The following is a 24,223-nucleotide window of genomic DNA, read 5'->3' as shown; positions in this document are numbered from 1 at the left end:
GAAAATAAGAAAAATACAAAACTGGCAAAAATCAGAAGAAACAGGACTACCTAGCTGTTGTTATTATATACAAATATAATTTTTGGTTGGGGTTAGCCATATATTATGGTGCCAGAAAATTCAGAGAGAGAGGTCATAATGAAAACATGTTTAATTACCTGAATCCTATTATCCTAAGTCCACAGGTCTATTCCTATTACACAGTTCCAAGGAGTTTTGATGAGAATAAGCTTATCTTATCCCCTTTCACTCCTTATTTACCAGTAAGTTAGATATACTTACTCCTACTTCAGTAAACATAATCAAGCAATTTTCCCCTTGGCCCCTACGTCCATTAATGTCTTTCAAAGAAAATATCTTAAAGGCAATGAAATAACTACTATTAGGCTGAGTTCCCAGGTATTTTAGTGAAGTATTCTTATCAAAAGAGTCAACAGCTGAATCTTAGAATCTTCTATCTAAGGAAAATTAGGATTTTAATATATCATTCTGAAAATGGTTAGCTATCTTAAGGGTTTGTATTCATCTCAAGGGGAATATATATGTACAACTTAAGGATTTATCTCTTTCCCAATGATCCTAAAAAGCATAGGTAGTGATAATACAAAGACTTTCCAAAAACTAATTTTAGCAATTATCACAAAGTTTTCACACAAGTTCCCTTATATAATATAGAAAGAAAAGAGAGAAAAGACCTTCTTTTTAAAAGATGTAAAATCAGAACAAAAGAGAAAAATCCTATGAAGTTTTAGCAGGATAATTGAGTGGTTATAACTACACTCAATTCTCAGTCACTTCAAAAAATAAAAATGTATCTGATTTATTTTTTAAAAGTAGAGGGGAAAGGAAAGAAATCTTCGTAGGAAATAACATTATAGGGTACAAGGAAATGTATTCCAACTTTCAAAAGGGAAAAACATACAACAACTAGAATACTAAAAGAAAAAATGTATCAACATTAAAAACAATTAGAATTTTTAAAACTTCAATGATAAAGGAAAATCTAGCATCTATAAAAATATGAGGTATGAGCAATGAAATAAAAAGACAAAAGTGAATTGACAGCATTGAACATTTGGTGGAAAATATAAATCAGTAAATTCTCTAAGGAATAGAATGTCTCCTATGGAAGATAAAAATAGAGATGGCAGGCCAAATAACATAAATTTAAATGGCATAACTGGAATAAATTAAGATTCTTATATCAAAACAATAAAACTTGATAAGAAAACTTGTTAATTTATTGAAATCCAAAATACATAAAGAAATGAAAAATCTAAATACCATATCCCAGAAAATCATACAAGGAAATTGTTCAGAAGTATTGGAAACAAAGGTAAGAATATATAGAACACCATCGTGCCAAGTTTACCTCAACTAGAAATGTAGTTACCAAAACTGCAAAGCTTCAATATCAAAGAGAGAATTTCCTAATTAGCCAAATAAGCAAACAGCATAGCAAAAAGCATCAGTTTGAACAGTGCAGCATCTCTTGAGTAAAAGGAATGAAGAGTTGGAAATGTGATATTTTGAAAAGCAAAAGAAACTGACTACCCAAAATTGCCTGGTCTGCAAAAACTGAATACATTTCTTCATGAGACAAGTTATTTCCTTAATATCAAATACTTTCATTTTTCTCTTCAGAAACAAACAAACAAAAGAGTTAGACTGCCTTTTTACCACAAGTTAGCCATGGAGTATACTCTTAAGGTAAAAAAGAATATTTAAATGAAAAAAAGAAGTTATGGCTAAAAGTTTGTTTTGGAAGATCATGACATGTGCAAATACTATAAGCTTGTTAATATGGCATCTCAATATGGAGAATTCTAAGGTGCTCCTTTTGGGGAAAATGTGATGTCATGTGAGGAAAGTGCCTTGAAAAACCTGAAGCAGGAGTAGACATACCTTAAATGGTTCCAGTTGGCTAAATATATATTGAAGAAGAAGCTTTTTGATTAGCTATGCAGCCATTTGAAAAGGCTTGCCAACTTCAACTATGGTCTCTGTTCATTTAATACCACCATATCTTGGTGCCTCCTTTGCTTAGTGAAGAGATCATAGTTCCTAGGTAGTTTGAAAGATAAAAAGATCAAGCCACAGGAAGCAAGGAGTAGGAGTCTACATCAGTTTTCTCATCCAGCACAGCAATGGGAAGCAAGGAGTCTTATGAAGCATCCTTTGGGACTCCAGTCCAGCTAAAGGATTCACCCACTAGTCAAGGCACATTTAGATATGAATTTTGTGGGACTAGTGCGATGTAGGTACTGTGCTAAGTTTTTAACCTAATTCCTACCCTACTACACAGAAATAAGCTGAAGTAGGGAACATTCTTAAGGAATGGAGGGAAGTGTTTGTGTATTTAAACAAACTTTCTGTTATCTGTGAAGTAAATATCCCTTTGTAAAAGACAAAGGATGTTAAGTCCTTAAATGGAACAAGGGGGCTAGTGCCTCAGCCCCTAAATAGGAAGGGAACCATTTTCTTTAGCTGACAGCAAAGAAAACACCCCCACATCCCCATTGAGTTGTCTGAGAATCCTGAATGGGAAAATTCAGACTTGACCCTGAGAATCTGGTCAGATTCAACCGTTATTACACATAGATGCTGTAAGGAAGAACAATTGTTATTGTTTGTTTAAAGTCCCACCTCATATTGAGGGCCAGTCTGGGAAAAAAAGATTAGGAATTAAGGAGAGTAACAGCCAGCAGTGGTCTCTCCTTCAATTTTCCTTCTACTATCTTTATTTTTGTGTATTATATCCCACTCTATCAATATAAACTTATTGAGGGAAAATACTGTAAAATGTTTTTTTCTTTGAACTACTGTGAGGTCTCAATCTGGTTGAATAATGAATCTAATGAAAGTAGCATTATTTAAATTCTCATAACATTTTCACTATTCAGAGTTATATGTAAAATATGGCAATTGGTTCCAGCCGAAAGGGAATATATACACTGAACATTAAAAAAATGTTTATCTGTTAATGTTAATATAACAACCAACTACAATATAATAGAATAGTATAGAAAGCAAAAAAATTTTAATGACTAAATATCATACCTAAATATAAGCCTATACTGACCACATGATGAGTCATTATTTTTACTTAAAATATTTTAATGTCATAGAGTGAACTGTTCTCTTTTTCTTTACATCTTAATACTCACACTGGTAGTTGCAATTATCCACATCTCAGTGAATTTGCATGATTATAGTCTCATGCATTAAATCAAGTATAGTTGGATGACTTCAGCATTATGTAAAACCAGTAATGCTTTAAAATATTGTTGTCCTTGCTGGGCTAAAATAACTTGAAAACGAGTCATTGAAAACAACATTTACCCATATTTTCTTATTTGACCATTAAAGAACTGGTAGTGTTCAGTGATTGTAGCCTCTCAGAGCTTGAAGATTGATTAAAAAAACTGATAAATAAGCATTGATTTTCATTTTGAAACCTTTTGTGTTACCTGTCAGTAAAAGTGTTAGGTGATCCTTATGCAATCTAAATCCAGATTAAATAAATTGAGAGAGTTAAACTTTAGGGGTACCAATCGCAAGCTAAGGGCTTGTTGCCCTAGCTGAAAAATTTTGGAAGTAATTCAGCCTAAAGAGAACTCGGTGACACCCAGTCAAGCCAGAGGCTAAATGTGAAATGTATTTCAACAACTTAGCAGAGAGCCAGCTCAGGGCATCCACCTGATCAATGTAGCCAACAGAGATGGCTACTAGAAAGTGCACAGGGTCACCCAGCCTGGAAGCAACTGCCTGGCAGCAGAGTGACCAGCAAACAATCCCTGCCCCTGGAAGCAGTCACTGAACCTCCATCACCACCAAACCCTGTCAGGAATGTCATTGATCACTATAAGTTACCATGGCCAAATGTGTCTCTTATACATATGCCTCACCATCTTCCTCTCATTGTTTAGATTCATGTTAACTCTTCTTCTTCCAGGACTAGGTTTACTGGAGGGAGAATATTCCTCTGACATTTGGGGAATTACTTTGTAGCTACTCATCTTGCTTTTCCATTTGCATAAATGCCTTTGCTAAAGGACAAAATCAACTGATTGACAGTTAAGAAGGACTTTAGTAGAGGATTGTGAGCTATTTTTTAGGAGAATAGCTAACCACAAGATGACTACTGAAAATGTAGCCACTCCTCTGAGAACCCAATCTACCAGTGCCAGTGAAAGTTGGACAAATGGGCCCCAAGGTGGGAGGGGGGTAATTATATCAGGAAGACAAAGTGAAAAACAGTCCCTGTCCTCAAGAAGATTACATATATTTTAAGAATACAAGATACAAACAAATATACATAATTTAATTTGTCCTTTTTCTAGTTTTTTTAAATTGAATGCTCAATTACTTGATCTGCTCTTTTCAATTTTATTGATATAAGGATTTAGAGATACAAATATTCCTCTAAGTATTCCTTTGATTACATCCCACAAATTTTGGCATGTTGTCCCTGTTGTCATTCTTTTTAATCAAATTACTGATTATTTCTATGATTTGTTCTTGAATCACTCATTCTTGAACCACTCATTAGGTTGAGGATTAGATTATTTAGTTATAGAGAATGATTATAGGAAAATGATAGAATCGCAGGAAATTAACTGGCTTTCTAAATTTCATCATAAACAATTAAAAATAATGCCTCAGATTGAATTTTAAAGCAGCAGAAATAGTTGAATCATCCAGCCTAGGATAATTTGGGAGAAGACTGGAAAGCCTTCTTACTTCCCAGAGTGGTGATCTGGCCTGACTGAAGTGCACATACCCCAACACAGATCCAGGTAGATATTGCCAAATCAACAAACAATAAGCACTGAGGGCAACAGGATAGCAGCAATCTCAGCATAGGGAGATTTTGACAAACCAACTGTGTGAGGATTTGACTGCTGATTAGGAAATATTGTGGGGACCCAGGTGAACTGATCAGATGCTGGCCCTGCAACTGTAATCACCTAGGTGTTGTAAAGAGTAAAATTATGGTTGGACTGAATATTTAATAGGGTGGTTGCCATGAATTTAATTAATTAATCCCAAATGATTTTTTTTAGTAATTTATAAAATAGAAGGAAAGAGTGAAAGTAGAGAAATGAGAAGAGAGCAGAGTAAGAGATCTAGCTGAACGAGCTCAAGCCCTGGCTTACTCTGGCAGGGCTCCCGTAGCCCTAGCTGGAGGGCCTAAGAATCAAGGGTTTTAGCCAAGAGGCCTTGTCCAGACAAAGGGCCCCTCCAGAGGCTAGTACCTCCAGGAAAAAGCCAAGGAAGGTAGTTGGCCTTTTTCATTCACCCATGTAGTAATTCTAAGGGAAAGCAGACCTCAGTCCTCAGTCAGAGCTCCTCCAGAGTCATGCTGAAGGTGAAAGACCCTTTTCACAGGAGGTTCTTGCAATTTTTAAGGACAATTCATTTTGTCACTTCCTGTGCCTTACTCCCATTTTATGTGTACTAGTTAGAGCTAAAGCTTTGCTTAGGACTGCCCAAAGGGCAGTCAGTTGATTCTGATTCGTCACCCACTATTGCACATGTGGGTCACAGACCTCCCCAACTCGAGGATAAGTGGGGTGTGTACACTTTTGGTGATTAAATCTAAAAATTGATAGGGTAGAGTTAATCCCATCTTCACAGTGTACTTGTCACTCCTAGGAGAGTACATCTAGTTTCAGTTCCAGGGCAGAGGGTTGTGCAACTGCTGGAGAAGGAATGAAGGACCACAGAAGGTAAGAAAATTTGCAATAGCAGCATTACTGGGGATACTGGTTGTGACTCAGAGGCACAGAGGAGTACCTGAGGTCGCTCATAGTTTAGGACATGAAGCTGTGGAGTAGTGACTACACCAAGTACTAGATCATAAAAACTAGAAGAATCAAGAGGTCAAAAGCCCCAGATAGATCTAGCTCAGAAAAATAATGGTATGAAAAAACTGAAACCTGGGGCACCTTGGGAGCAGAGCCCAAATCTAACAAAAAGTTAACAGTTAAGAAATAGGCCATTTTTTTAATGAGCACAAGCAAAAGAGAAAGAAATAGTAGATAGTTCTTAGGGCAATAGAAAATATCAGCACCCAAACTCAGAAGACAGTGAAGTTAAAATCTCTACTTCTAGAGTAGAGTTAAAATCTCTACTTATAGAGTAAAAGTAAATCATAAAATAGTCACAAGCCCCCAAAGAAATTCTTAGAAGAGTTTCAAAAAGACTTTAAAAATCAAATGAGAGAAGTAGAAGAAAAAAATTTTAATTGAGTAATACAAGAAATTATAAAAAAAGTCAACTAATTAGAAAAAGAGCTCCAAAACCTTATTCAAAAAATTCCTTAAATAATTAGAATTGGGCAAGGGGAGGCCAATGACATCTTAAGACATCAAGAAATAATTGTGTGTGGGAAGAGAAATGCAGAAGAAAGACATATGATTGACCACATAATTTGATATGGATATGATTAGTGTTTTGATGTTAAAAGATAACTCTACTGTAAATATGAATAACATGGAAATGAGTTTTGAACAATGATACATGTATAACCTAGTGGAACTGCTTGTCAGCTCTGGGAGTGGTAGGGGGGTGAGGGGGAGGTAAGGGGGAATCATGAATCATGTAACCATGGAGAAATATTCTAAAGAAAAAAACTCATAGGAAGCCAAAAAAGAAAGGAAGGAAGGAAGAAAGAATTGAGCAAAATTGAAAGAATGAAAAAGTAGAATATGAAAATCTAATAACAAAAATAACTGACATAGAAAACTGATGGAGGAGAGACAATATAAGAATTGGTGGACTTCTTGAAAGTTATGAGCAAAAAAAGAGTCAAGACAGTATTCTTCAAGAAATTAAGAAAAAATATCCTGAAGTTTTAGAAACACAGGCTAAAATAGAAACTGAAAGAAATCCTTTGGTTATCACCTGAAAGAGATCCCAAGATCAGAACTCATAGTAACATAACTAATTTTCAAAGCTCCCAGGTTAAGGATAAAATGCTACAAGTAAGTAAAAAGGGACAAAATATTATGGAGCTATAGTCAAGATAACAAGATAATATAACACAAAATAACATAAGACATAAGTTTCTACATTAAAAGATTGAAAGACATAGAATGAAATTTCAAAGAACAAAGAAACTGAGTTTACAGCTAAGAATAACCTACCCAGCAAAACTGTAATCCTTATAGGAAAAAAAAAATTGTAATGAATTAAAGGACTTTCAGGTATTCTTGAGGAAAAAACGAGACCTGAACAGAAAATCTGACCTTCAAGAATCAAGAGAAACATAAGAAGGTAGACATGAAAGATCAATTTACAAGGGATTCCATAAGTTCCAACAGTTTATTTCTTATATGGAAAAATGTTATCCATAACTCTTAAGTGTGATATCATGAATAGGTTTTGAACAATGACACTTGTATAACCCAGTGGAATTGCTTGTCAGCTCTAGGAGGCAGGAGGAAAGAGGGGGTGGGAAAAATCATGGATCATGTAACCATGGGAAAATACTCTAAATTTTAAAAAAGGGGGGAAAAGAATGACATGAACACATATAGAGAAGATTTGGGATTGCGTTGAAAATACATTGGAATGTTCCTAAAAATAAAATTGAGTAGAGAGAGGTAAAATAGAGCAATTATTTCATACAAAAGAGGCATGAATGGAAGAACTGTTACTGGGAAGGGAGAACGGGGTAGAGGACTGGTAATGCCAGAATCCTATTTAAATCAGATTTGAATCAGAGAGAGTAACAATACACATCTAGAAGGGTAAAAGTCTCCTTAACTCACAGAGTAATAGGAGTATTTTCCTGTAGAGTAAGATAGCTTTCTAAACCTAATTGGCCCTTTGAGTGAAGGGTTACAGTTTTAAAAACAAAGTTCAATTTTAAGAGACTTAAAAGGAAATAGCTATACACTAAGAATACAACATGAATTGTAGTAATTTTGTTGGAAAACAGTTTGGCAACAAAAAATAAGAATTATAAAATCCTGTCATAGCATTTGACCAACTATTACTCAGTTATTTCATAAAGATGTTATTCAAAGAAAAAAATACATGTGTATGAAAATATTCTTAAAAGCTTTATTGGTAAAGGCAAAAATCTGGAAATACACAATATGTAAATTTACCTAACATTAGGTTGATGTAATGAGTATTTTTTTTTAAAACCCTTAATTTCTGTGTATTGGCTCCTAAGTGGAAGAGTGGTAAGGGTGGGCAATGGGGGTCAAGTGACTTGCCCAGGGTCACACAGCTGGGAAGTGTCTGAGGTCAGATTTGAACCTAGGACCTCCTGTCTCTAGGCCTGACTCTCAATCCACTGAGCTACCCAGCTGCCCCCCTAATGAGTATTTTTGTACTATAAAAAGTGGCAACATAAAGAACCCCAAAAATATAGAAAGATTTTTATAAAATGATTCAAATTGAAGATAGTAAAATCAGAACAAGCAGCATGTATTCCCTGGTTATTAACCAGCTCTTGTAAAGAGCATTTTAAACAGTGGTTAAAATTTGTATCCATCCTATGTAAAAATAAAAGGCAAATTGTAAAACTAATAAAGCAATGTATTTATCATGGGTTATAAACTGATCTCTGATACTCTGCTTGCTATGCTTACAAAGTATCTTCAGTTTCTATAAGTGAAATGAAGCTCATAAGGTGAACTTCCCTTCAGGGCCAGGTGCAAGGACACTAAAGAGACTCTTGTTATAGAAAAATAAACTATTTATTGAAAATATAAGGATAAAAAGGATTTCTAACTCTAAGGGATTCTAACTCCACCCAAATAAAACTCCCTGGTTCTGCAAGGAACCACTTCTATTGTGTCCACAGGCTACACTGATCCTTCCTGATCTAACTAACCCAAATTTTTACTATTCCAAATTGCTGGAAAGATGTACAGTTTAGGTGAGAAAGACCAAAGCAGAAACTGGGAACTGTCAGTCTTAACACGTTAGCTCATGACTGCTCCAAAAGGCCTTGCGCTTGTGGTTTATTTTATACATTTTTTCCAAGAACAGTTTTTTTTCTACAAAATACATTTGAAATCAAAAGCTATATAGAAACACCCAAGGTTATAAGAATTACATCACAGTTGGCATATAGCATACAAAATTTTTCTCACGTAGATTATACCCAGACAAGATAGTGTTCAAGGTTAAAGAATGAGTCTTACTTTATCTAAGTTTTATTTTAGTAAAAGCTTCCAAACTTTAAAAAGTATGTTAAAGAATGAGCCTTTAAGATTATGGGGTACAGCAGTGTGGGAAGGTACTCAAGTGAGAATGGAATTTGCTTGGGCCTGCCATGCAGTGTCCTTGGGTTGTCTTCTGAAGCAGAGGAAAAAAAGCTACAAGCAGCTTCTGCTATTTTCTGCTATTCTCGGCTGAGGGAAAGGGCTGTTAACTCAATAAATGCTGGTTTACTATAGGGTACTTGGGGGTTTTTTATGGGACTTGAGGTTATCGTAAAAAACTAGATTATAATGCTTTCAGTAATAAAAAAAGAGTTGATCAGAAGGGAGTCACAGAGAGGGGTCAGATTTTTTGGATAAACCATCCATCCTGTGGCCTGATTTTTCAGGCCACCAGAATCGGTACAGGGCTTTGCCAGCTGTATTGACCTTGATGGGATCCAGATAAAAGATCCTATTAAAGACCTATTATTTCTCTCAGTGGCTCCCAGCACTAAATAAACTAACACTATTATCCTTACAATTCTTTACTTCTCCTCCAATTTATAACAATAACAAAAGCTAGCTAGCTGAGTCTCAGCAAGAACCAAGTTGGGACTCTGATCCTTAACAGACTCAGAGTCCAAACCAAAGACCAGGGTTTTCTTTGGTCTTCTCAGAGTTAAAACAATCTATAAAACAGTAATAGTCAATAGTATTTCCCAAGTTGGAAAAAGAAAATACTAAGCTCCTTCAGGTCTTTCCCTCCTTTCCTTCTACCTCAGATAGTGAGATAGAGAGAAGCAAAGATATTACTTCCTCCAAGCCCCCAAAGAGAGTCTCTATAAGTGACTCTGCCAATTGCCAGAGAACAACTGCCACTCCAAGAGAGAGTAACTGTCACAGAAAAAACCTGTTAGACTTGAAACTGACACTGTCTCAGCTCTGTTTGAAACTCCCAATTCTTTCTCAAGGCAGCTTCTCTACTCCTTATCTCTAAACTAATAAAACAATAATTATTTTCTAATATCATCCTTATAATCCCCCCCCTTTGAGCATATGGAGATAGAAAAAATCTCTCCCATATACTCACTATTCTATGTAATTCTAAAGCTATACCTAATATTATTATTATTATATTTCACAAAAAAACAATCTTAGTCTTACTCATATCTTATCCTAGTCTTATTGCTACCCCTTATCTATGCTAACTTGCACAAATGCAAGAGCAAACATATAATTACAGAATTTCAAAATGCAAAATGCAAACTTTTGAAACAATAAAATAATTACAAAAACCAATTTAACTTATGTTTTACAAAAAATTAAAGTCTAAAAGAATAACTATGCAAAAACTCATGCAAACTGCATCTTACAAATCCTATTTGAACAATTCAAATGCAACTTTTTACTATGCTAAGCCCTTATTCTATCTCAGAAAAGACAGAAAACCAAAACTAATTACCTTAAAACTCAAAATCAACTTGCTATGCTAATAAAATCAAAACTTTGCAACAACTTAACTATATACACATCTATAGAAATATAGAGATCTGTGCAATTTCTACACCTATGTATATGTTATATACAAACTATATTTTAGACTATGTATATAATATTTACAAACTATTTACATTTTGCAGAAGGAAAATAAACTTTCCCCCACCTTAACATAGTCTCAGAAAACCTTAAAGATTTTCTTTAGAAAGATAGTATGTTCTCCTAATGTTATCTCCTAGGAACACATAAAGTCTTCTTATGAGATAAGATCTTATTAATTCAATGTGTACAATCATTATCTTCCCAAGGTGATTTGTGTGTATTCATCCATTTCAGTGAATGCTCATCACCTGATTACAATATTGCAGAGTTTGTGAGAAATGTGTCCTATATGTGTATGTTATTTTGTAGTGAATACTTACCAAATCTTTAAAGTCACTTCCATTGCTACTGTCTTCTGTCTTAGTGTTGTTACTATGTAGTGTTGGTTTGCAACTATAGTAAAAGTGTGTAATGTTAGTATGGCGCAATAATCTTACAGTTCGTGTCTATAATTAGTCTGTGTTCCTCTTCTCTATGTTGATTTTTTTTTCTGCAATGTCTTTGTTATAGTTCAATCATCTTTTCCACTGTCATCTTCTCTGTTTCTTTTATGTTGTCTTCTCCTTTGTCTTGATCTTGATCTCTGTATCCATTTTATTCTTTTTCTTCTTGAATAATTTCTTCTTCTGAGATCTTTTTGACTGCAGCCATGTTGTCTGATGTAATCTTTTCTGCTGCTGTTTTTTTTCACATGTGAGCAATGTAGGCACAATTCTTTCTCTAATACATGAACAGCTGAAGGTGTTGTCAAAATAATATGGAAAGGCCCTACCCATGGGTTCCTATTTTTAGGATTACATGGGGTTCTGTGCTATTTTCTGGAGAATGGACAGGAATTACAGGAGCTAACATACTAGGATCAGGAAAACTTTTAACACTTGTTCCTGTTCCTCATTCTCTAATTCTTCCTTGATTTCTCCTGTACTAATTTGCCATGTTTTTAAAATCTCTTTGTCATTTTCATTAGTTCTTATTTCATTGCCCATACTTCCTAGTCCATTTTCTCTATATACTAGATCTTTAACTGCACAGTCCTTGGCATACCATAATGAAGTTGTACCTTTTCGCATATCGAGTTTCTGATTCTCACCAGCTACCTGGGAATATTTTGGACAATCACCTGCTTTGACATATTCTTACAGGGAATTCAGGTCTGTGGCTTGTTGTGAATTATGGTAGCATCCAGTATCAAAATAATTTAGGTAGTTTGGTCTCCCATATCGAAATGCATTATCATATCCATTATTGAATCTGTTGTTAAACCCATAATTTCCATATCCATTTTGCCTGAATCTATTAAAGCAATTAAACCTATTGCCTTGGTTTCCCCTGAAGTTTTGTCCAAAGAATTGTCCCCTAAATCTGCATACTCTCATGAGATGACCAGGTCTATTACAAAGATAACATCTTGGGGTTTGTCTGTCTTGTCTGGGGTTGTAGTTATTTCTGGGTTGTCTGCAAGTTCTTTGTGCAGCTACGTTTTTTTCTACACTTCATTGGATTTCAGTTTTTGTTTAAGCTCTCTGATTTCTTTGGTTAAGTTATCAATTATGTCGTTTTTCTTTTCTTATTGCCTATCTTTCTCATCTTGGAAAACATAATTAGCAATTCTCCAAATTTTGTCAAGACCCATATCAAATAAATTTGAACAGTTACTCCAAAAATGATTTCGGATCGCATTTTTCACAAACTGCCTGTGAATGTGATTTATGTTTTCCTCTGTTAAAATATCCAACCCAAACCATTTTTCAGTACAGTCAAGATAGGATTTCTTACAACTTCTATATATCCAATAAGTATGGCTAGGGCAATGATGATGAACCTTTAGTGAGTGCCCAAACTGCAACCCTCACCCTGCATGTGAGCCCCCTACCTTACCCTAGACAGGGGAGGGAGGAAACTCTCCCATTGGGCTGTTGGGCAGAGGGGTGGGTGATGGGAGAAATATCTTCAGGCTCTCATGGAAAGGGGGAAGGGAACAGCCCTCTATGGCACATGTGCCATAGATTCGCCAACCATAGGTCTAGGGGACTCTTGAGTTACAATTATAACAAACTCTCTCTAAACCAGTATAAACACTTACTTTAATTTGTAATACTTCTTAGGTTGTAGAAATGTAAGGCTTAACTAGTATTAACAAGATGTTAAAATTCTAGGGGTATACTTAAAGACATAATTTCAATTTTGGGGATAGGTACAAAAGATCCCAAGGCTAAGCCTAAAAAATTCTGATTCTTCCTAAAGATTTAGCTGTGCTGCACAAATGGAGTTGTGATCATTGAGGGTGCACACTCCTCCACAGACACCTGTGATGCTCCTTCACAATCTATTTAATTCAATTCCATTTGGCCTAAAGTACACAATGCCTGAATATCTTACAATTCTATGGAAATCACATACTTTCCCTTTTATAACCAGTATATCCTATGTTTCTTTCTAACTAGAATCCTTGGTGTTAATGTCCTTACCAATGTATTAAACAAGTAATCAACTGAATTCCTTTTCATTAGGCTTGACAGAATGAAGAAAGAATACAGAAATTTGAAAACATGGGAAGAAAAATCTAATTATTTAGATCAAATTCTTCGCATGAAAATAGAACCAAAAGAATTTGAGGACTCTAAGGTAACTAAATAGGACACATTAGTTTCCTGTTTCAGATACAAATTATAATTTTAAGCGATTTTCCAATTTTTATGTCATGTTTTCTTTCCATCTTGAACAATTTAGTATACAACATATTTCTTATTGACATGCAAGACTAGAAATGTACAACATGGACAATCTGGAAAATATAAACTTTGACCTAAAAACTAACTGAGGCAAAGATATATCTGAGTTTCTGTCATGGAATCTTGTATAAATTTGATATATGGATGAGAAGCACCTTGCCAGAACAAAGCCTTTTGTTCTGCATTGTATGCAATCTTAAATGCAATCTTGCATGACTAGGCTCTGGTTTTGCTATTATTATTCAGAGGGAAAACTTCTACTCTTATTGGATGCTAGGTGGCAGAAAATAACATTCCTACTGAGACTTAGGGAGTGTGAGAGGTCTCCAAGCCCTAGGATCAGGCCCTAGGAGCATGTTATTAAAAAGGGAAAGACTCCCATCACTTGCAGGGTATGAAATTGGTGAGGACTGTTCTCAGGTTTTCTCAAGGAAGTTTCCTTCTCACTCCATAAGAGGTGATCATTATATATTATGTGAGTTGAGTGTCCCCTTGAAGAGATATCCTGGTGTTAACCCTTAACCAAAGGGGTAATTAGATGACATCAACATGTCATTAGGAGTTTTGGCTGCAATATGGTGATGCTACAAGACAGGGCTATCCAAGCTAGGAACAAGAAGGGATGAAGAGTTTAGAAGGTATTCCAGTGAAGTGATCTTAGTCTAAAGATTCTAGCCTACTACCAAGAAGCAGCAGATCTTCCTACTGGACACTTGAGAGTATTCTGAAAGGATATGCAGACCAAATGTCTCTTTCTTCACTTTAACTGCCTACAAAGAGAGGAATCTTTTGGCCCATTCTCCCATTCTGGAAAGGTATATGAGGTGGTGCCTATTTCTGAACAGGTTTAGAGATTCCTTTTGCTATTTGATTCCCTTTCTTGCTAGTATTAAATGCCTTAGATCCTTTTTCTCTTGGATTTGTCTGTCTCTTGCATGGTGCGGTAATAGAGAGGTATCAGATCATGACTTATGCCTTAAGTTACATAATTGATTGCCCTCAAACAGTTATACTAAACCTTGGACCATTGAGGGACCCATGAATTTAAGGTTGTGTGTGCATGCTGAAATAGTGACCAGCAATACAGGATTAATTCTCATTGATGAAAGAAGTTAGAATCCATGATCCACTTGGCATATTGTTTGAAAAAATGGGAAAAGGTCTGACAGCTTCATTTGCCCACTTCTTCTAGAGCTCATCTATAAAGAGTTTCCACTATAACTAATTCTACTACCATAGCTAATCTACTTCTGAAGACTGTCTTGAAATACTATGGTTGTTTTCTTGGCTCTTTAAACTGGTGTCCAGTGACTCTAACTCCCCTAGTAAATTGTTTGCAGCTGGCACACATTAGTGTAGTGAGTAAATGTCAAAAAGAGGAGAAAAGGAAACCTTTTTCTGAAGAAAAAAGGAATATTCAGTGTTCAAGAGTGAAGTCATTCCACAAGAATTTATCAAGAAATAATATTAAGACTAGGAAAGCACTTCACATTTATTATCCTATTTAATCCTCTCAACAACACAGTCTTACAGATGAGGATACTAAGGTTTAGAGATATTCAGTTACTTGCCCAGGGTCACATAATAAATACCTGAAGTGGAATTTGAACTTAGCATTCTAGTTCCTTTTTTAAGTGTCTACTATGTGTCTGGTGCTAGGGATAGAGAAATAATGCAAATAGAAAAGTAAACATAAAACTAATAGAAAATGAATATATAGTCATTTATGAAAGGCAGGCACTAGCAGCCTAGGCACTAGGTCAAGATAGATTTTCTTTTAGAAGTGATATTTGAGCTGGTTTTTTTTAAATTTTTTATTTTAAACCCTTAACTTCTCTGTATTGACTTATAGGTGGAAGAGTGGTAAGGGTAGGCAATGGGGGTCAAGTGACTTGCCCAGGGTCACACAACTGGGAAGTGTCTGAGGCCGGATTTGAACCTAGGACCTCCCATCTCTAGGCCTGGCTCTTAATCCACTGAGCTACCCAGCTGTCCCCTTAAAGCTAAGTTTTAAAAGAAATTAGGGATTCTGTGAAGTGCAAGTGAGTAAGAGTACACATTCTAGGCATGGGAGCTAACCTCTGCAAAGAAAAGCAAGGAAAAGAGAGAGGGAGTAAGTAACATCTACTTCCAAACCTTTCTATCTTCCGACTCTCATGTCCCTAAGCCTGTTCTCTAATCTCTGTTCACAATAATAATGAATGTCATATATAGTTTTAAGATTTACATACTATTTGTCTTACAATAGCCCTCAGCTATCTGGTTCATACAATCTGAGATAACTTCTTCCTGGAAAAACTTCCCTTGAAACAATGCTACTAGAGTTTCCTTCTCACATATCTTCTGGTCTCCCTCTTCTTGTCCCCTATTATACCATGGGTAGATAACATATCATAGGGATAAATCATAAGACAAAATTTTAAAAATCCATTTATTGACAAGGTTTCCCATTTTCTCTAATATGTTTGCTTTTCTTTGCTTTCAGGATACTGATGACAATGATGACATGATTTTTAATCGTGCTACTCCATTTCCAGCAAGTTTCTTTCAGACATCAGGTCTAAAAACTCATTTGATTCTTTATAGTTATTATTTAAGATAATCTAAAGAAAAGTAGGCATTCCCCAATGCTGTCTTTAAGTGTATTTTCATATTTAAGTTATTACTTGCATATATTAGTCTGGTTTTATATAGAAACTGTTCTTACTTGTAAAACTTTCAGAGAAAATACACAAATAAGTTTTAGACCTTATGTTTCAGGCTGTGTTGAAAAATGTTTCTAAGAGCCAAGAAATAAGTTTAGAAATGTGAACTCCGCCATATGAATTTTGTAGGCTATTGTTCTTTGGTCGTGTGTGTGTGTGTGTGTGTGTGTGTGTGTGTGTGTGTGTGTGTGTGTCTGCAAAAGAAAGGGAAAGAGAACACGTCTTTTACTGTGTGTTTCTGTCTTTCATGCCTGGAGTATTGCTATTGGCCTGTATACCTCAAGTCTCTTCTCTGAGCCATCCTCTCTTTTGCCATTAACGTGATTTTCTTAAAACACAGGTCCAACCATATCACCCTCCTATCAACCCCAGGATCAAATATAAAAATTTCTGTTTGGCATTCGGAGTCCTTAATAGTCTAGCTACCCTTGTACCTTTCCAGTTTTTTAAAAACTTTGTCCACAACCTGTACTTTTCAATCCAATAATGCTGGCCTCCTGGCTGTTTGACAGACAAAACATTCCATCTCTTGGGTTTAGGCATTTTTTTCAGCTATTCTCTATGCCTGAAATTCTCTGATTACTCATCTCTGCCTACTGGCCTCCCTGGCTTGCTGTTTATTATTGTTCAGTTGTTTTACAATGTCCAATTCTTTGCAACCTTATTTTGGGGGTTTGGGGCAGATACTAGAGTGGTTTGCCACTTCCTTCTCCACATCATTTTAGGGATGAAGAACTGAGGCAAATGGAGTTAAATGACTTGCCCAGGGTCACACAGCTATTAGGTGTCTAAAATCCAATTTGAACTCAGGAAGATGAGTCTTCCTGTTTTCAGGCCCAGCACTCTATCCACTGCACCACCTGGGTGATTTTTAGTGTCTTTCCTTTGTTAATTATTTCCTATTTTTCCTGTATTTGGCTTGTTTGTATATATTTATTTGTTTTGTTGAATGTTTGTATATATTTATTTATTTTGTTGACTCTTCCATTAGACTGTGAACTTTTTGAAGGCAGGAGACTGTCTTTTGCCACTTTTTTTTTTATTCCCAGCACTTAGTAACAGTGTTTGGCATAGAGTAGTAACTTAATTTAATAAGTATTTATTGACTGACTGAATGAATGAATAATGTATACTCAGTCTAGAAAAAAATAAGTTAGAGTGAAACTGTGAAAGCATATAAATTTCAAACAGATTAGTTTGCATTTTATCCTAGGGCTAATAGAGAACCACTGAAGCAACACGGTCAGATCTTTGCTTAAGACTTATAAATTTGACAGTATTATAGAGAATGAATTAGAGAGGGGAAAGGTTAGAAACCAATTACGATTGCAGTAATCCAAATGAGTAGCAATTTAGGCCAGAATGAGGTGGGAGGAGGTTTATTGGGGAGAGGTCAGATAAAAGAGATGCTAGGGAAGTAGAATCTTTAAGATTTGGCAACTGATTAGATATTGGATGTGAGTTTATAGCAAAGAGCTTTCAGTGACTTCTAGTTTACAGACTTGGGAGAAGTGGAATACACCTTGACAGAAATAGGAAAGGTTGGTAGATGGGTGGGTTTTAAGAATTTAAGTAGCTACTTGATCTGTATAACTATTTTCTCATCTTCGAAACATATGAAAATGATATATATATATTTCAAGGAATAGTTGATGAAAATATTAGAAGGGACAAGGAAGGCTTTAACAAATTATTTCTTCAACAATCCACATTTTTATAATTATACAATTACTGAAAGGTACAGTGAATACAAGATCTTGACACCTTCATTTTTTGTCAACTACAAAAAAAAATCATTGGGCTCAAAAGAGTAAAACAATGGCATTTAAAGACTCTCCACCAACAAAGAATTTCTTAATCATGTGTTAAGATCCCAAAGAATTCTTTTATAAATGTAGCCTCAGATAATTCAGGTGAATGAGTAGTTGTCTTCTGATTATGTAAGGCAGAGAGATGTCTGCTCACCAAGTGTTTGCCACTCTAATAGAGGATGTCTCAAATGAAGTTACTACAAATGGTAATGTCATCCAGAAGTTCCTGTTTGCAGATGATACTGCAATAATTATCTCAGACCCCTTTGTAGCCTTTTCGAAAAGATGTATGATTATTTCAAAGAGATTGACTTAACAATCTACAGTTTTAGCATCTGCCTCCCTATATGTGGGCCCCCAGAAAGTCACCTCAGATTCAAAGCCTTTTGTAAGCCATTGACCACTAAGATCCCCAAATCATTAGCTCCTCTCAACGTCACTACTCTTAACAGAGCACATATTCATTCAAAGCAAAAACATTTCATCAAACAACATAACAAATCAAGTGACAAGAAAGAAGTCCTCTCATACACATATGTGATACACTTTCCCATAAGTAACCATAGAACCAGTAAAGAAGGACATACATGGAAAATGAATGACTAGGAAACATACATAAAAGGACACACACACCAGGTACCCTTGTCCACATGGGCATGTAGAAACAAAACCAGGCTGCACACATCACAAAATATAACTCACATATTGCAAGGCTACTGCTAATCTCTGGTGATGCTTATTGTCTTGTCTATATTCTCTTGGCATTGTCAGGAGTTTGTTTTGGTCTCATCTATTTAACATCTTCATGGCAAACAGCTGCTTTCCACTGTCATCTTCAGAAATCAGTCTCCCTCTGGAAAGAAAAGAGTAATGCTTTTTTAGTGTATCTTGTAGAGCAATATGCTGCTCAAGCAAGCAACAATCAAAATCCAAAAAAGTTCCCATGTTAAAATGAAGTATTTGATATATTCTATATGACCTGTTTCTGATCCTCTCTGTCTCTTCTCTGATTTCCTAAGTTTAATTCTAGTATGAGTTATGGTTAGGAATCATTTTTTAATTTTTTTATAACTATTATATCTTTAAGCTACAAATAAGTTGGGGAATTGCTCTCGGTCTTTTCCCAACATTTTGGCCTTTCTGAGCTATATAGATATATAGGGCAAGACTGGGTAAAAGTTTTATCTCACTATTCTCAGTAATAAAATTGCTGCCTTCTGCTGCTTGTTACCTTTCTTTGCTGCCTTCTGGCCAGCACAAACATACTAGTGTCTATGCACTGGAAAAACTAAAAGGATAAAAAATTCCCGTTTTCCAAACTATGCCATAAAGTCCAATGGTCAGTCTATTTTGTTAGCATATCAGCATGTGTATGTGTATATATGGAAATATATAGAAAGGCAATACAAATGGCCAACAAATTGGACTCTGCACTGAATAGAAAGAAGGGAATATGTCAAATTACATAGATGAAACATCTGGTTTTAAACCTTGGATTATAATCTCCAAAGAATCAACATTATGAATGACTCAAAGGTTAATGGTGAGATACAAAATAGAGACATATTTTTAATGATGACTTATGCAGAAGAAATATCTCAGTGGATATCATTGAAGAAATATATGATTGGAAGAAGTGGATCAGTTATATGGCAACCAGGGAGGAATACAATCTGGACATCCTGAGACCAAATTTAAATCAATATTTAAAAATACCTAGAAAGGCCTTTAGAATGTTGGATATATCTGCTGTGGAGGACTCAAGTGAATCTGTACTTATGGGAAGAATATATACATATCAATAAGATTGCAAATCCACTGAGTGTTTTCAATGTAAAGTTCACCTAAAAAAAGGAAATTAGATGAATATAGTTATACCTTTCAGGCATCTAAGACAATTTAATAAATTTAATATTTTAATTCAACAAATAATTCAGTAGATATTTTTAAAGTACCTATTATGTGAAGCACTGTGGAAAGTGCTGGGGATATTGGAGTTCAAAAATAAAAAAAAATTATATAGTCTCTGAATTCAAGAAGCTTATAATTTAATTGAAAAGATAAAACATGTACTCAGATGAATATGATAAAATATTCAACATTAAGAGCAGAGGAAAAATGTAGTAATGCTATAAAAATTAGGTGAGAAAGATCATTACACAGACTGGTCAATATTCTGAGCTTTGTGGAGGACATGGCACTTGAACTTGGCCTTAAAGCAGAGAAAGGATATTAATAATATAGAGAGAAAATGTTTTTCTGCCAAAGGGTACAACCTGCACAAAAATTTGGAAAGGTGAAGAGTGGGGAAATTTGTCCATTTTGGCTGGATTGTAAGTTGCATGAGGGTGAATAGTTTGAAATAATGCTGAAAAGGAAGATTGATCCCAAAATGTGGAAGGCATAAAAGACCAAGTAAAGGAGTTTTTTTTTTGTTTTTTGTTTTAGCAGGCAATGGGAAGCTACTGAAGATTTTTGAGTAAAAGAGTCACCTGGTGAGACCTTTGTATCTTAACAGATGAATATAATAGCAGTGCGAATTATTGACAAAAGAAGGTAAAAAGAGAAGGAGGCAGGATGGTCATTTTATATAAAATAGTTCAAAAGAGAAGTGAGGATATGTTTGGAGAGGAAAGGATAGTTGCATTCTATATATTGGTTGGATGAATGGAAAGCCTTTCACTATTGTAATGGACCTTGTTGTAGTAAATTTGATAGTAGTTGACAATTGATTCCATGAGTGGGACAAGGGAAAGGAACAGTTACAGATTATTTTAATGATCTCTTTGTGTCTCTTTGTGCCTAAAAAAGGGAAGTTCAAAACCTCAGACAAGAAAATGGCTTCTTAAAAATTAGAATTGGACAAATAGTAACTAATGACTCCATAAGACATCAGGAAATAATGAACAAATTCAAAAGAATACAAAATTAGAAGAAAATCTGAAAATATCTCACTGGAAAATCAACTGACCTGGAAAATAGATCCAGGAAAGACAAATTATATAAAAAAATAGCCTGGACACCATATTGCAAGAAATTATCAAGACACAACTGCCCTCATGTTTTTGAACATGAGAGGAAAATAGAAATTGTAAGAATCCAACCAACCACCTCCTGAAAGAGATTCCAAATTCTAAAATCCCAGGACTATTATAGTCAAATTCCAGAACTCCCAGACTAAGGAGAAAAATACTACAAGCAGCCAGAAAAAAAATCAAATATCATGGAGCACAGTCAGAATTATATGAAACCTAGCAGTTTTTACATTAAAGGACCAGTAGGCATGGAATATGATACTCCTCAAGGCAAAGGATCTAGGACTACAACCAAGAATCACTTATCAGAGAAACAGAGTATAATGCTCTTGGAAAAGAAATGGATATTTAATGAAATAGAAGACTTTCAGGCATTCCTGACTGAAAAAAATAATCAACTTTGACACTCAAGAGAAACAGAAAAGGCTAAATAGAAATTTTGAGGGACTCAAAGGACTTAATTACCTTCCTACCTGAGAAAGTATTAACTAAGTTTCATCTGTGATGAAAGAGATACTTAAAGAATTTAATATACTTAGGGTAATCGAGATCGAATGGAATTAAACTGGTTACATCACTACTTGGGAAGGTAATAATTAAGATACTTAAAATATCCATGATACTTGATACTTAAGTTACCTAAAGTCCTTAGGATACTGATGCTACTTAGGAACTTTATCACTATTAGGACAGTGAGAGGGAGGAGATGAGAGAGCAGGGAGCAATTTGATTATGATAGTAGGATATCCAAAAAAACAAAATTAAGAGCTAAGAAAGAGGAACATACTGGGAAAATAGAAAATGAGAGAAACATAGAGGTACATTATCTCATATGATGGAATATAAAGTGAAGAGGAAGATGGGAAAGGCAATACTTGAACTTTACTCTCATTGAAATTGAGGCAAAGCAGAAATAACATCCACACACAGTTGGTTATAGAAATCTATCTTACCCTACAGGAAAGTACTAAGAGAAGAGAGAGAATAAGAAAAGCAGGGGACAGATAAAAAGAAAGGTAAACTAGGAAAGGCAGTAATCAGAAGCAAAATGTTTATGAAAAAGGAATGGCTAAAAGGGACAGAAAGAAAAGGATAAATGGAGAAAGTAAGATTAAATGAAACACACAATTATTAATTATAATTGTGAATGTGAATAGGATGGACTTATCCATAAAATGAAAGAGGATATCAAAGTGGATTAAAAGCCAGACTCTTACAATATGCTGTCTACAAAAACAAAACAAACAAACAAAAAACACATTTAAAGCAGGGGGACACACACAAAGTAAAGTTAAATTCAAGTTAAATTAAATTTAAAAATTAAATTAATTTTAAATTAAATTAAAATTAAAATGGAGCAGAATCTATTATGCTTCAGCTAAAGTTAAAAAAGCAGGGATAGCAATTGTGATCTCAAACAAAGCAAAAATGCAAACCAGTCTGATTAGAAGAGATAAGGAAGGATATTTCCTCTTGATAAAAGGTACCATAGACAATGAAGTAATATCAATACTAAACAAATATGCACCAAATTGCATAACATCCAAATTCCTAAAGAAGAAGGTATATGAGTTACAGGAGTAAATAGATAATAAAAGTACATTAGTAGGACATATTAACCTTCCTCACTTAGAATTAGATGAATCAACCCCAAGAAATAAGACAAAAATTAAGGGGATAGATAAAATTTTAGAAAAGTAAGATTTGATATATCTCTGGAGGGAAATAGAAGGGAATATACCTTTTTCTCTGAAGTACATGGCTTGTCACAAAAATTGACCATATAATAGGACATAAAAGCCTCACAACCAAATGCAGAAAAGCAGAACCATGCTATAAAAATTAACTCAATCTATAAAAAAAAAACAACTCAACAAAGGACTGCAGAAAAAAAAGACTAAAAATCAATTGGAAACTAACCTTATTCTAAAGAATGAGTGGGTCAAAGAACAAAACATTAAATAATCAACAATTTCATTAAAGAGAATTACAACAAGGAGACAACATATCAAAATTTGGGGGCGGGGGGAATGTAGCCAAAGCAGTACTTGGGAGAAATTTTATAATCTCTCATTGTTTGCATTGGTAAAATAGAGAAAAAAACAGATTAATAAATTGGATGTGCAACTAAAAAAACTAGAAAAAGAAAAAAATTTAAAACCCCAATTAAAATACCAAATTAGAAATCCTGGAAATCAAAGGAGAAGTTAATAAAACTGAAAATAAGAAAACCATTGAAATAATAATAAAACGGGGAACTGGTTTTTAAAAAAAACTAATCCAATAAAAGACAAAACCATTAGTTAATTTGATACAAAAAATCAAATTATCAGTATTAAAAATGAAAAAATCAAATTCATAACCAATAAAGAAGAAATTAAAGTAATAAATCTGACAATCTGAACAAGATAGGTAAATTTTTAAAAAATAAAAAAAAATTGCCCAGATTAATAGAACCGGAAATACAATATTTACAACATCTTAGGAAAAGAAATGGAACAAGCCATCAATGAACTTCTGGGGGAAAAAAGCCCCACGTCCAATTAGATTCACAAGTGGATTCTACCCAACATTTAAAGAACAATTCCAATACTATATAAATTATATGGAAAAATTCTACCAAATTCCTTTTATGACACAAATATGGTATTAATCCCTAAATCAAGAAGAAGAAAAAAACAGAAAGAAAACTATAGACCAATCTCTCTAATGAATATTAATGCAAAAATTTTAAATACTAGCAAGGAGATTACAGCAATATATTATAAGGATTATACACTATGACCAGGTGGATTTTATACTAGGAATTCAGGGATAGTTCATTATGAGGAAAACTATCAGCATAACTGACCAATAAGAAAAACCATTAGAAATATGATTATTTCAATAGATGCAGAAAAAGCCTTTAAAAACACTAGAGAACATTCTTAAAATGATAAATAGCATCATCTATCTAAAATCATCAGCAGGTATTACCAGTAATAAGCAGGGGTCGGCAACCTTTTTGGCTGTGAGAGCCATAAATGCAACATTTTTTAAAACGTAATTTCGTGAGAGCTGTACAGTGCTCACAGTGTGCGCTCCTGTAACAGCACCTGAAAAAAATTGACTTTATGGCTCCTGCAGAAAGAGCCATATCTGGCCCTTAAAAGAGCCAGGTATGACTCGAGAGCC

The 24,223-nt window shown here is 34.7% G+C and overlaps 1 protein-coding gene across 1 annotated transcript in view; it reads left to right on the top strand.

Annotated features, from left to right (window-relative positions):
• Positions 1 to 24,223, top strand: part of C2CD6 (C2 calcium dependent domain containing 6) — a 120,947-nt gene that overhangs the window by 59,308 nt on the left and 37,416 nt on the right. The window contains exons 10-11 of the mRNA XM_044670641.1: positions 13,277 to 13,391; positions 15,984 to 16,056. Of these exons, the coding sequence (XP_044526576.1) occupies positions 13,277 to 13,391; positions 15,984 to 16,056 (188 nt within the window). The remainder of the gene's footprint in view (positions 1 to 13,276; positions 13,392 to 15,983; positions 16,057 to 24,223) is intronic.

The sequence above is a fragment of the Gracilinanus agilis genome, chromosome 3 (genome assembly GCF_016433145.1).
Source record: "Gracilinanus agilis isolate LMUSP501 chromosome 3, AgileGrace, whole genome shotgun sequence".
Classification (NCBI taxonomy): domain Eukaryota; kingdom Metazoa; phylum Chordata; class Mammalia; order Didelphimorphia; family Didelphidae; genus Gracilinanus; species Gracilinanus agilis.
The sequence above is the reverse complement of the archived record's forward strand: the minus strand, read 5'-3'. Positions and strand labels throughout refer to the sequence as shown.